The sequence below is a fragment of the Halichoerus grypus genome, chromosome 1, assembly GCF_964656455.1.
Source record: "Halichoerus grypus chromosome 1, mHalGry1.hap1.1, whole genome shotgun sequence".
Lineage (NCBI taxonomy): Eukaryota > Metazoa > Chordata > Mammalia > Carnivora > Phocidae > Halichoerus > Halichoerus grypus.
Window position 1 is genome coordinate 212,884,772 of NC_135712.1, and position 14,389 is coordinate 212,899,160.

General features: G+C 61.1%; 1 protein-coding gene across 11 annotated transcripts in view; it reads right to left on the reverse strand.

The window, feature by feature from the left end:
• The window catches only part of KDM4B (lysine demethylase 4B), a 134,417-nt gene that overhangs the window by 74,348 nt on the left and 45,680 nt on the right, over nt 1-14,389 (reverse strand). For 9 of the 11 annotated variants that reach the window (XM_078057161.1, XM_078057194.1, XM_078057166.1 and 6 more), the window contains 4 exons: nt 14,207-14,372; nt 8,837-9,012; nt 7,895-8,009; nt 3,592-3,785 (listed from right to left, as the gene is read on the reverse strand). In XM_078057161.1, coding sequence (XP_077913287.1) covers nt 3,592-3,785; nt 7,895-8,009; nt 8,837-9,012; nt 14,207-14,347 — 626 coding nt within the window. In that variant the 5' untranslated portion in view covers nt 14,348-14,372. Of the gene's footprint in view, nt 1-3,591; nt 3,786-7,894; nt 8,010-8,249; nt 8,463-8,836; nt 9,013-14,206; nt 14,373-14,389 lie in introns of all 11 variants that reach the window. The other 2 variants (XM_078057177.1, XM_078057173.1) reach the window with 2 other exon arrangements.

Below are 14,389 nucleotides of genomic sequence, written 5' to 3' on the forward strand. Positions count from 1 at the left end.
TGGGGGCTAGGGACCCGGGGTGGGGGGAGACCGAGGGCCCTGCCCCCCCCAGGGTCCACAATCTGATGGGGAGATATGCCAATGTCACACATAGTTAATATGAGCATGGGGTGCCCTGCCAACATCTGGGGCCCCCACCCAGGTCTGGGGAGAGGGCATGGTGCCTGAGCTGAGCTGCTGGGGCTGGGGGAGCAGGGAGCTTGGCAGAGGCGGGGGTGGGAAGCCTCAACAGCTGGATCCTACACAGCTGCACTAAGAAGCCTCTTCCCACTGGCCACACTCAGCACGAGGAATCCCATGTGCAATCCCATCCCCCTTCAGGACCAGAAACCAAGACCAAGGTCAACCTGCCTTCTGGAACATTCTTTCCCTCAGATGAACCGCTGTTGTGCCCAATGCTGGCCTTGCCGAATGCTGCCCCAGGACTCTCCGGAGTGGGTTGTGGCGAAGGGGTGGAAGTGAGGGGTGGGTGGACGGCAGGGGACGGGTGCTGGGGCTGCGGCCTGGAGAACCCCAAGCTGCTGGAGGCAGGAGGTGAGCATGCAGAGCCAGACATCAGTCCTGCCTGTCAGCTGCCCTGTCAGCCGGGGGCTGCTACCCCTCACATTCCCAGTGCCCTCTCCCTCACCTCCCTCGAAGCCAGCGCCCCCCCCCCCCAACCTTTCAGGACTGGCCTGGCCCAGCTGCCTCCCTGGGCTCCCCAGGCCACTTCCCAAGTCACCCGCCCTGTGACCCTCCCTGCCAGCCACAAGCTCACATTTTGGCCCCAGTCGCCCGAGGCCACCGCATCCTCAGGCAGGGCCATGGCCAAAGCTCAACCTGCCTTTGGCTGGCACGTGCCAGGATTCAGCCGTGGCTCCTTTCTTTTGTTCTATTCTGTGTTTTCAGGTAAAGGTGGGTTTTCTCCCTTTCCGATCCCTCTGGCTGGTAGACCCTGGCCAAAACATGGGCGTCGGTGGGGAGCTGAGCATTCCCACTGCCCACCCCGGCAGTCTTCACTCTCCTCCTGCTGCCGCCCCCAGGGAGCCTCTGGGACCATCACTGGTGGGGTCCAGGAGTCCATAAAAAGGGTGGAAGAAGCTGGGAGATTACCGCGGGCGCTGGGAGCAGCAGCTAGGGCCGAAGGGTGGGGGCGCCCTCTAGCGGTGCTCAGGGAGCGGCGCGGGGCCATGTCTGGGACAGGGTGCTGGGAGGGCCCAGAAACCCCCTCCCCTCCACCCCCAGCCCCGGGGCCCCCAGCAAGAGGAACCGTCCAGACCAGTGAGCTGGGGCCTCAGCACACGCACACACTTATACGGCACAAACACGTGACTGCACTTACATTTACACACACGCACACGTAATCACGCACCTTCACATACAAACACATGTGCACAGACATACACGAACACGCACACGTATACACTTCCGTGTGTACATACACACGCTCACAAACACATTTGCACAGACTTGCAGACTCACGTGCAAACACGCACACACTCGTGCACACAGCCCCAGCCTGTGGATCAGAAAGTCCTCAGCTGCGCTCAGCCTGCCACGGCCCATCAGGAGGACGCCAACTGCTGGGGGCCAGCGGGCAGAGCCCCCAGGAAAGGGACACAAGCATCTCACCCCACAGGCTGCACCACCATGCCTTGCTCACAGCTGTGGGGTTGGGGCAGAGCGCAGCCCCTCTCCACAGGCCTAGACTGGGGCCTCCGCGGACTTGCAGCCTGGCCTGGCCATGGAGACGGAGGGGACGGGGTAACCGAGCTGTCACTGGGACCTCCTGGGCAGCACTGGGGTGACACCGCCTACCAGAACATGCCTCCACCCACCTGCTCAGGACCGCACGGGGTGTGAGATTCAGGCCTTTGGCCTCACCAACCCCGTCAATCTCTCTCCAAATTTTTCCTAAGAGCTAATACCTGCCAGCTAGAGGCTGCAATGATGAAGAGCTGCTGCAAAGCCACAGACAAGTGGCTTGAAAACAAGAAGCCTGTGGAATTCTAACAGGATCCCAGCAAACACACGAGGTAACAAAGCAGCACAATGCGAAGGTCAGAGGGCCGGTGGCCGCAGGACGGCGGCCCCAAAGATGTTCACATCTTCATCACCAGACCTTGTAAGGATGTCACCTCACACAGTAAAGGGACTCTGCAGACGGGATTAAGTCAAGGCCCCCAAGGTAGGGTTGACCCTGGGTTCCCGGGGGGACCCGGCATCCTCACGAGGCCCTCACGAGGGGGAGGCAGAGGGTGGGAGTCCCAGAGATGGGCAGACCTGCGCTGCTGGCGGTGAGGATGGAGGGGGGGCCGAGGGCCAGGGAAAGGCCGGAGCTGGGTCTCCCTTGGGGCCTCTGGAAGGAACCTGCTCATGCCTGCGTTTAGCCTGATGCGACCTGAGTCAGACTCCTGATCTCCAGAAATGTCAGAGAACATATGTGTGTTGTGTTAAACCCCTGGGTTTGTGGTCATTTGTTACACAGCCCCTACTGTGTTCGTCCCCAACGATCGTCCCCATCCCTCCCTGTCAGAGCAGGAGCCCCCTGCCAGAGAGCAGAGCTGGGGTCCCACTGCAACCACCTCAGAGGTGAGGGAAGGGTGGTCCCATAGCCAACCCCTGCACAGGGAGGCCTGGCTTCCCCCCTGGGGCCTCCTGCTGGCTCCTGAGTCTGCTCCCACCCTCTCTTAGCAAAGGGCTCCAGGACGTCCCAGTGACTTCAAGGGAGCGGGGATGGCCTCCCCCCGCATGCCCGTGGGCACAGGCTCAGCCTGGGACACCAAGGTGAGCAGCGCCTTAGCCAGGGTCCCCAACTAAGCTGGGCCTCCCTGCCCCCGCCCCCACCATCTCAACACACGGAGGCGCTTGGCTGCGTTCCAGAGAGCCACCGACTGCTCCTGGGGTTCCTGCTTCCCCTCCCACTCCCTCTGAGCTGTGACCATTACTGCAATAAAACCTTCTAAGACAGCCGGGAAGAGGCAAGGAGATGTAAAGGCCCAGCTCAGAAATCTCTGCTGGAAACCCCAGTGAACAAAGGCGGCCTTGCACAGAGGGCAGCCCCCGGCTGTCCCGCCGGCAGAAGCTGGGTGTGGAGGGGGTGCTCGGCTCACAGATTCCAGAACACGGATCACGCTGGATGTTCGACCCAGCCTGCCGGGCCCATCGCTCACAGGGCGGCCCTCAGGACACACACCCACTGCAGCCCTGACAGCAGAGGGCTGGCTGCTAAAGCCACCCCTGAACCTGGAGGCCACAGAGGAGGCCAGGGGAGGCTCAGGGCTCACAGCCACCCACCCCCCGGGGCCCACGACCCCAGGGAGAGTCCCCAGTACGACAGACACTCCACGGACGCCTCCACCAGAGGCGCAAACCATGAGCTCCAAGGAGCAGGAAGCTCATTTCTGGGGACATGCATCCCCTCATCACCAACCAAGGCTGCCCCTGAAGCCAACAGGATACGGGACAACAGATCGCAAGCTGCCAGAGCCCCTCAACTTTTGCCTGCCCGGCCACAGACCCAACCCTGTCCCCGAGGGGCCACCCGAAGGCGCCCCCACACCTGTCCGGCCCCGCCCCTCCCCGCGGCCTGGCTGCCAGCCGGACACTCACCAGGACTTGGGCTCCCCGAAGTGCAGGTAGTTGATGCTGTACAGGTCCATGTCCTCCGTGTGCCAGGCAAAGGTGGTCTTCCACATGCCGAAGTACAGATAGGGGGTGTTGACGCCCTCGATGATGGTGCCGCACTCGCGCTCCACCATGTCCAGGATGGTCCGCAGGCTCCCGATGTTCCATTGGGCCACATCCTGCAGGGCGGCGAGCACACGGTTGGTGGCAGGTCACCCCCAGGGGCTGGCGGGAGCACAGGAAGGCTACGGGGCAGCCCCCACAGAGGGCCTGAGAGCTCACGGCCAGTCCCAAACCTGCCCACGTCAGAGCTTCACCGCCCCAGTGTCTGAGCCCAGCAGGAGCTACTCCCACACTGAGACACCAGTCCCTCGGCCTGGGCCAGGCAGTCAGGCAGGCTTTCTCTGGATGCCATGCCGAGCTATGCATTAATCACAGGCAGTGAAGGCCACGCTGTGAAGGCTGAGGTTTGGTCGTGAATAATTAACGTGCCTCAAAGTCAATGACATGGAAGGAGGAAGACAATCGTGGAATGGGGCTAGCTCAGCAAAGGTGCCAGACAGCCCTTCCGGCACCTTCTGCCGGAAGAGACAGGGACGGCTTTCGGAACCAGGCAAACAAGGCCAGAATCCCTGCCCACCGGACTCATCTATTCCTAATGCCACAAACGGGTCCTATCTTGTCACGAGAGCTCATAAAATACAGGTCAATCCATTTTCCGTCCCTGGAGACCCCTCCAAGCCTGTGGAGATGCTAAGCGAGCGTTAGCATTCTCTCCGTCCCAAGCCCACTCTGCCTCACATCCCATTCGTACCCTCCCTGTTACAGGTCCCTGAACCAGTGGTTGGTCCTGGCAAGGCGAGCCCCTGGCAGAAGCCCGGAACACAAGCACAAAATCACAAGCCCTCGAGTAAAACAAAAACAGATAAATTAGATTTTATCCAATTAAAAACTTCTGTGCTTTAAAAAAAATATCAAGAAAGTAAAAAAGAGAACCCACATAAAGGGAAAATACATGCAAGTCATCTATCAGGTAAGAGACTTGTGCCCTCTCTAAAGAACCCTTATAACTACCATAGAAAAAAAAATAACCCGATTAAAAAATGGGTAAAGGGCCAAAATGGACATTTCTCCTCAAAGAAGATATACACGACTCACAAGCACGTGCAAAGATGCTCAACGTCATTAACCCACAGGAAACCTCAGATAAAAACCCCAGTGCCAACGCCACATCACCCCCATTAGGACAGGCAGGGTCAAACAGACAGACAGCAACAAGTGTTGGTGAGGATGTGGGGCGGGGGAGAAGAGCCCTCAGACACTCTCCTGCTGGGGGAAAGCACGGGCCGTTCCTCAGAAGGTAAACGTGGAATGAGCGCGTGAGGAGTGCAGTTCTAGGCCTAGGGACGTGCCCAGAGCAATGAAAACATACGTCTGCACAGACTCACATATGCACGTTCACAGGCACATGACTCGCCGTGGCCAGAAAGTGGAAACAGTCCAAGTGAACGGTTAACACCACGCAAGGGCAGGTCACTGGGTTGCAGACAGGAGCGAGGCGCGGACACGTGTGGCCCCGGGAACAGACCCTGAGCCCATGACGCTCAGGGAGGGAACCAGACACAAGGCCACATGGGGTGTGAGTCTACGCGTGTGACACGTCCAGAACACGCGCCTCCACGGACAGGAAGGGGCTCGTGGGTTCTGGAGAGGGGACGGGGAGTGACTGCTGATGAGGAAGGGACTTCTTTTGGGGCTCACGGAATGTTCTGGAATTGACTGTGGTGATGGCTGCACAACTCAGTGAAATACAGTAGGAACTTGAATCGTATGCTCTATGTGGGGGAACTGTGTGGTGTGTGAATTACACCTCAATAACGCTTCCTTTAAAAAAGACACTGCAGGTCAGACAACGGACAAACAAGCGAACGATCCCCACGAGCACTAACTTCGTAGAACTCTGAGAAAAGAAAACGGGCGTGTGACTTCCCACTCATCCTAAACACAACACAGGAACTTCAGCTCTTCCAACCCGGCAGCTGTTGGGGTCAGATTCCCTTCCTAGAAGTCACGATTCGGAGTCCAGGAAGCAGAACTGCAGGCCGGCATGGGGCTGCCCAGCGCCGGCCCACGAGCACCAGAGCTTCATCCCAACCGTGGCCGTGTCAAGAGCACCAATGGCTGGGACTGCACATGGAGAGCGGGATGGGGACGGGGACAAGGCTCCCAGCCACTGAGCCCCAAGGTACCCACCTGAGGCAGGGAGGAGGACGGAAGGTCACAAACATCAAGAACGGGGCTCCCGCAGAGGCCCCAGGAAAATCTCTCTCCTCATGCTCTCACAGAGCAGGGGGTGCAGCGGCCAGGGACACCCAGTGCCGGCCTCCTGCCAGAGCCCTTCAAGGAGGTGCCACGAGCCCAGATGGAATGGGGTCAGAGGCGAGGCCTGATCTGGGGCTGCCACGACGGGTCCCTCCAGGCCTTGGCGGCCTGACGTGGGAAAGGGGGCTTGGGGAGTTGGGCCCCTCTTGCAGGGCCAGGAAGCCCTAGAAGCCAGCAAAGAAATGGGGAGCAGTGGCAGGGCTGGCGTCTGGGGGCGGCACACAGGACCAGCAGCCACCGCCCAGGTGGATGGACCCAGACAGGCCCCAGAAAGCCCAGGGACACGGCCCCACTGGTCCCTCATTCAATCTGCCACAGGAACTTCTGTGCCTTGAGCCAGGCGCAAGGGCAAGCTGGCTCATGGTGCTGAATGTTTCTGTAACCATCAATAGGGCAACCGCTCAGTCCTGGAAAGTTCGAAGCCCTGGGGTGAGCCGCACAGCAGCTGAGGTGTGCTGGGGGCAGCGTGAGAGACTGGGCTGCACCCCCTCATGTTAGATGTGTGTGTGCCGACAGGGCCTCTGGGCCCCCGCCCTCCTGTCCTTGCCACACCCAAGGCATGCATGCGGCTCTGCCCTCAGACGGCACGCTCACGAGGATGAGGCCTGGCCACATGGCCTCACAAGCTTGCCACTCCTGTGGGGTCAAGGCCAAGTGGATGAGCTCAGGGTCCCAGGGAGAAGCTAAACCCCCTTGTCCGGAACACCTTGCTGGAGGGCAGCCACACACCTGCCGTTCCCCTCGTTGTGGATGGGGAAACCAAGGTCCAAGAAGGGGGAACCAGGGCCAGGAGTCAGCTTAGTCCCTGACCTCCCAGGGCGAGGGCGTCTCCCTCGGGTTCTTAGGGGTGAGCTCCCTCTGAGTTTGACACGCCCTTGGTGCCCAGCTCAGAGGAACAAACCTGCCCTCACCACGAAGCGGGACCCCCTAGTTGGAAGGCCCGTGGGCCACAGGTCAGACAGGCTCCCCAAGCTGGGCAAACTGCTGGGACCCACGCAATAGTCACGTCTTTCCAACACCTTTTGGGAAACGCAAGTCTGTCCTAATGGGTTCAGGAGGGTCCTGACCCTACTCAGGAGGGGACCTTATTCCAACCCACGCCAGCGCCACCCAAGCCCAGGACTCAGGAGGCACCCCCAGCTACTCTCATGAGGACCATGGATGAGTGGATAGAATGTTCCAGCAAGAGATGACCTTCAGAGTGATGATTCAGGGTAGGGGGCAAAGATGGCAGCTGAGGGGCCACTCCGGGGAGAGCCCCAGAGCAGAACACACGTCAGGCTTAAGAGCTTAGAAATCAATCGGTCTTGGTACAGCCAACCTAGGGTTAGCAGAGGGCCCATAAATATTAATAAACTGTCCCCTAAAAAAGTGTGGGTCCCACTCAAACCCCCATCTGCTGAACAGCAGCACCTCGGTGGGGCCTCTGCATCACGTCTCTACCGTGTCTGGTCTACGCCCCTGAACAGGCCAAGGCCAGCATGAGGCCCCTCCATTGCCCCAGATACCCCCAGGGCCCTCCCAAGGGCTAGAACTCAGGGCCCCGAGGCTCCCCCAAGACAGAGTGCTAGGAACTGGAGAGGAAAAGTACTAGACTGAGAATTAGGAGGCCCCTGGGAGGTCAGCTGCAGGCTACCTGAGGTCAGATCAGGGCAGGATGGGCTGACAGTTTTGTAGGAAAGATTCTGCAAATCAGAAACACATCTGGAATTCCTTCTTTCTTCACCCTGAGACTTGGCACGTGGTTGTAACCAGAGCCCGACAGAACGCCCAGCTAAGCTGGCCGCGGCATTGTAACATCCGGGTTTGAAGATAAAGTCCCATTCACACACCTTTCCCTCCACCGCTTACCAGGAAATGGCATCCCTCATTCCCCCAGAACCTCCCGGGGGCCCCGGGTACTCACGTCATCGTACAAAGAGCCGCTGATGTCAGCCCCATAGATGGGAGAGACGAAGGTGAGGTTCTTCCAGTACTTGCGTTCCAGGTCATCGAAGTCCTGGTGCCGTGGGGTACAGTACCTGGTGGATGAACAGCACAGCGACCATGGCCGTGGGGCCCACCCCTCCAGGGCGCGGCCGGATACACGTTCTCGGTCCCCACCTGAGGGCACAGCCCGGAGAACATGGATGTGGCCCTGGGAGAGCATTTATTTGGGGCTGAGGGGGTTCGGGATGGGCAGCAGGCCCCCCTGGAATGACGCCCACTCGTCCCATCTCGTCGGCCACCAGGGCCTGGGGCACCCGAGTCGGAACACACACCGGGGACAGCTGGAGCAGGTGAGGGACGCAGGCTCTGAGGGTTCTCCTCAGCCCTCTGCTCTGCAAATACCAGCAGCGCCGACCAGAGGCCGGGCCCTGTCTCGGGGGCCAGGACAGCAGGAGAAGGCAGACGACGCCCTGGCCCCGTGGGATGCTTATGTCTGAGAGCGAAGAGACTGCCGGAAATGCACAAATTTCGGCCAGCCAGGGAGGCTTGGGGAACAGAGAACAAGCAAGAGTCAACAGTGGAGGCGGGCGCCCAAGTGAGCCGGGGGGCGTATGCCGGGAATGCCCACAAACGCACCCTGATGTGCAAGGGAATGCGTGTGAGTGTGCCCGTGTGTGACCCAGGAAACCCCGAGGAGGTACCATCGGACCGGAAATGTCGCAGGAGGGTGTGGGGAAGCAGCCCAGGGACGGGAGACAAGGACAAGTCCCCACCGTGTCCCACTCTCTCTGCACCCCCAGAACCAGGAGCCGCCGAGGGCCCCACTTCAGGGGGCCTGGAGGCCCTCAAGGTGTGCTTCCTCCTCAGAGACGGGGTTTCAGGGCCCCCCCTGACACCCGCCTCACCCCCGGTCACGTACTTCTCGCTGTTGGCCAGGCGGCGGTACTCCCCGACTGTCATGGCCTTTTTCTGAATGTTGTATTGTGTGAAGAGGCCTGACTGGCCCGTCACCACCTGCTGGATGGGGGCCGGGATGACCACGTCGTCGATGTCATCGTACGTCTGCCTGGGCTTCCACTCCTTTGGGGGGATGATCTGTGAGACGAGAGGGGAGTCAGCGGCGCCTGCAGACGGGAGGACACACAGCCACCCCCCCCCCCAGGAGACCGGCGGTGGCGCCCTGGGAACACGTCCGGGTCCCACACCGCAGGGGCACCAGGAACCATCTCCACACTTCCTCAAACTCCCCACAGTGACCTGTGTGGGGCCACGGGCACTACCCGCTGGGGCACAGCCATGCTGGCCTCCTGACGCCACCCGCCAAGCCTCTGCAGTTCAGCCTGGGCTCCGGGGGCTGGGAGTGGTCCCCTCCAGAGCCCAGGGGCCGGCCCCCATGCCTATGTGCACGATCACAAAGTGAGCAAGCAGGGCTCCCACACTCTCGCCTGTTCAGGCACTCTGCGGCCGTACCCCCGGCTGCAGAAGACAGTGCTGCGAGCCTGGCTCAGGACCACTCGGGCCAGGCCGGGAGGCCGGGATACCTCCTAGGGGCAAGCACAGCTCTGGGTACCGGGGGGACGCCGGACAACAAACATCCGTGAGGGCCTTCCACTGTGGGAGCGAGCAGATGATAAGCACCGTAAGGGATAAGGAAACTGTAGACAGGGACAAGTCCTAAGTGCAAAAGACAGAGAAGGGCTGGTGAGGGACCACAGGCAGGAGAACGATAATGCCACAAACGTGAGGGGACAAGACCTGAGAAGGTCACCTCTGAGGAACAGGACAGCTGTTTCCTGGTGGCAGCGGGTCCCGCAGGGGACCACCCCCACCCCTCTCCAGGAGAGGCCCCGGAGGGCCTGCAGGAAGGGCTTTGGGGAAGGGCCGCCCGGGGTAGGGGGTACTGGGTCAGCGCCGAGCTTGCCCAACTGGCCTCTTCGCCCTCCTGCTTCCCCCTCCTCCGCTCAGCGTGCCCTCTGGGCCGGGCTGGGGCCTCCTGGGTGCCCGGCTCGCTTCTCTGAAGGCCCCTGGGGCCAACATGGGCTGGTCTCTCCCAGTCCTGGGCAGGTGTCTGCAAACAGCTCTCCTTCCGGGGAGCCCAGAGGGCCACCCAGCAGCTTTGGGAAAAGGAACTCAACCAACCTGTTTTCAGTGCGGCAGCCAAGAACTCTGGGGAGGCCAAGGCCTCCCCCAGCTCAGGGCCAACGAGGGAAGAACACCACACCAATGCCCAAGTTGCCGGCGGCTTCCAGAACAGCTGAGATCCTTGCCATCCCCAAGGATTCCCCAACAGGCATCAGTGCAAGAAAATGTTTGGCTTGGCCACGAAACCCTCATCCCCTGGTTGCCGGTTAACAACAGAGAGGTCCGCCGCCAGCAGTGCTCTCGCCGACTTGCTGACAGAGCACAAATAAGTAACAGGAGCAATGAGAGGAAGTCAGGACGCTGGGCCGTGTCTGGGGACATCTGTGGCTGCCCCCACTGGAGGGCTCCTGGCATCACAGGGGTGCGGCCAGGGACGCTGCTCAGGCCCCACGGCGCCCAGGACGCCCCCAGAGGAACCACCTGCCTCCGTGTCAGCAGGGCCCAGGCTGGGAACCCTGACTGAAGTTAAATGGGGACACGGCTGCTCGGTCAAAGCTCCTTCTGGGGACATGCCCTCTCCCGACTCCGTGGCCACAGTTGCCCGCCCATGTGTGGCATGAGGCCTCATGACAACAGGGTGCTGGGGTCAGCCTGCCGGTCGGCGGTTTTCTTAGATGTCCAGCAAGAAATCTGAAGAGTCAGGCGATCGACTAACACACTTGAGACCGAAAGCACCAGAAATACAAACGAAAGGGCCGGTGGCTCCAGCGTGGGAGACGCTCTCACAGAGGAAGAGGTTCCGAGCGGCCCCTTAGCCACAGGGGTGGCGCCTCCCCTTGGCAGAGAAGGGGCGTTCCCCCCCGCCGCGACGCGCGCTCGCCGGGGAAACGGGGGGGGGTTCGCCCAGCCAGTTCCATCAGGCGAAGCCCGCCCAGACACCAAGGCTGCAAAATGAAACAAACACGTCACTCCCAAATTTTCAGCTCCCTCCTGAGAGCCGTGGACTCCCCTGCCCGTCTCCTCCATCCCTCACGGGCGCTGCTGCGTAAAGACGCCGGAGAACCAAGAGGTTCCAAGGTCGGGCGCGCACGACCTGCACTTGCGTGGACACACACTCGGCAGGTTCTGAAAAAGGCCCGTGACACAGAGCCGCTTCCAGCGGGTCTAGGACCCCAAGCCCTCGGGAAAATCAACGTGCCGGGCCTGACGCCCTCGAATCTCTGCGAGACCAGGGTCTGAAGGGAGGCTTCGGGGCGAACAACCTCTAACAGATATCGCTGGAAGACATTTGAGCTTCCTGACTCCTCGACTCGGTGCCTGGCGGGCATGGCGTGGCCCTGGACTGGCCCGCCCTCGAAGCTCCTGGAGGGCAAGCCTCAGCCAAGGCTGAGCGGGACAGAAAGGACACACTCCCCCAGTGGATGAGGCGGCACCAGGCAGGTGGCTTGGGGCGTCTGAGCAGCTGGGTTAGAAGGTGCGGGGGACCCTATAAGAGGGAATGAAGTGAGGGGCCGGCCTCTGCCCCCGACACCTCCCGCTCCCCAAGCCATTTTGCAGGTAGTGGGACGGGTGGCTGGAGAAGGCACTGGGGCACCGCCTGCCTGCAGGGACCGTCCTTAGGGATGCACCCAAGCGCTGAAGCACCTTGACCCCTCCCGCAGGACCCAGCGCCATGCCCCTCCCTCACCCCCTCCCACCCGAGCGCTTCCCAAGCAGCCTGGCTGGGGGGGGGGGGTGCAGCGCTGGCCTGAGGGGGCAGGGGCATGCACAGAACAGCCAAGAACAAGACAGGGGTGCCCCAAAAGCCCCAAAATGGGGCTCCCCACACCCTCACAGCCTCTTCTGGCTCTGGCCCCTGGCCCCAGCTATACCTGCTGAATAGCCACCCCCACCCAATCCCACCGGAGCTTTTGCGGGGGGTGGGGAATACAGCTGGGATGAAACTGAAAACCCCTAGCACTACACACACAGACGCACAAAGAAGGGTGGTCAAGACCAACGAGACCAGGGTGAGGGGACATGGGCACCTGCAGAGCTAGCTCGGGCCAGCAGGACACCGTGTTCCTTCTCCAAAGAGGCCAGCAGCCGAGAGCCAAGCACCCCCATCCGAGGGGACAGGGGTTACCCAAGGCCCCCGGCACATGTCTCCCAAGCCCCATCTGTCCCCCCGGAGCGGCACGGAGGCTGCTGAGGGACTCGAGGGCCCGACACACGGTCCCAGCCAGGTGAGAGAAGGGACGAGTGTGTGCGCATGGTCGGCGCGACTCTGCAATCGCCAACGTCCTTCAAGCTGCAACAGAATCCGTGCCCGCCCCACGCTGCCCCACCCCCCACACACAGAGGAAGCCGCACACAAAATCCCCCTCAAGAAGCTGAGAAGGAGCACACAAAACGAAAGGTGGAGGGAAAACAGACCCAGGAAACTCCTGCCTCAGGAAACACCCAGTCCAAACAGCTTCCTTCGATCCAAATAAATGAGCCAAAAATGACTCCGCTGGGATTAGAGCTCAAAGCAGGAACACTGGGGCTCAAAGGAGAAGCACAGAGGCCGAGAGGGAGATGAACCAGGAAGGGGCAAAGGCAGGTAGAGGCGTGGGGGGCCTGGGTCGCAGGGGACATGGAGCCCGCGGCCACCACAGCGCCGTGAATGGAAAACTCGAGAAACGGCCAGGGCCAGGGGGCCGGCCAGGAGAGAGGAGCCCCAGACAGTGAGACAGAAGAAAGGAGTGGGGATGAGAGCTGTGGGGGCCTCACGGTGCCCCAGGCAGAGCCGTGCGGGACAGCAACTCGCGACACCTCCCAGCACGAGGAACAACTTGAACCAGAAACAGAAGGGCTGTCACATCCCAGGGAAAGTCGAAGCAGGCCAACGACAGGAGACAAGGCAGAGGAGGCTCTCCCCCCACAACACCCCCCCCCCCGCCAACAGGGACCCTCGACAGGGCAGAGCAGGCAGGAAACTGTCCCCGACAACGGACACCTGCCCTCGGCCAGCCGGGCAGAAAACCCCCAAACCCACAAGAACCCGGGACCTCACGGAGTTTCCCGGGAGGAGCAAAGCTAACACGACAGTGGGGGCTCTGGTCCCCAACTGTCCAGACCGTGGAACGCCGTATGCATGCTGGTGCGTGTACATGAACAAAATCAAGAGGGAAGCCGACACAGCAAGCGGACTGCCCGCCGTGTCTCCTTGGGCTGACATCAGAGGCATGACCATAACCAGGAGAGGGACTGATACCCATAACAAAACCACCCCAACCAGGTTGGGGGGGGACACCCCTCTCCCCACTACCGCCAGGCGGCACAAACCGTGGCCCTGGGCCAAATCCCGCCAGCCGCCTGCTTTTGTACGGCCCTGAGAGCCAAGTATGTGGGGTGTTGTTTTTTCTCATTTTCAAATGATTAGGGAAAAAAAAACAACAAAAGAAAAATGTTTCGGGACCAGCGAAAGTCCCGTGAAATTCATATTTCGGCGTGCATAGGTAAAGTTTTATTGGCACACGGCCACGCCTACCGGCTCGCGGGTCGCCAAGGTGGCGGGGCTGAGCGTGGGACAGAGGCCGCCCCACCTGCGACGCTGAAAATATGACGCTCTGGCCCTTTGTGGACAGAGGTCGACTCCTCAGTTTCAAGAACAGAGAAGCACGCACCACGGAGGAAGAGCCAGGTACACAGGGAGCCACCAGGCCGCAAGACAAGCAGGTTACACACCTTCCAAATGACTGGGCGAGCGGTGCCACGCACGCAGCTTCCCGCGACCCGGTCACGGTCAAAAGCAACCCAGACTGCGTTTGTCTGTTTACTCTCACCACGCGCACGCACGGATGTGTCCACGAGTGACACGCCACGGAAGAGACATGGTTCACGGGTACCAGCCTCCCCAGAAGCCTTCCCCGACTCTCGACGCCCTCCCGCTGCGGGGTGAGCAGCTCTGAGTGTCGCCACCACGAAGCCCGAGGCGCCAACTGCCCCCGAGGCTGGCCCTGGCCATCGGCTCCCGCGGGGACACGGGCTGTGGGGCTCACGTCTGCATGCCAGGCCTACAACAGAGCCTGGCACGTGGGAAGAACTCCGTAACATCTGTTGACAATGAGGTCAGAGCAGCTCGGTGAACACAGCCACAGCCGTGGCCACGCCAGGCCCGGGGCCCGGGGCACACATAGGGCCGAGCTGGTGGAAGGTGGCGCTGGGCCCGGGCGTCACCCACCTTGGCCAGGCCCGCCCGGTGGGCTCCCTGGGACTCGATGTAGGCCACGTATTTGTTGAAGTCCTTAAATTCTTCCATGGTTGGGCGAAACGTCATGATTTTACAGCTCGGGTTCTGGGCCCCATGATCCTCAGACCCCATGGCTGCCGCAGAGAGGCTGTCACACCTGTGAGGGGAGGACAA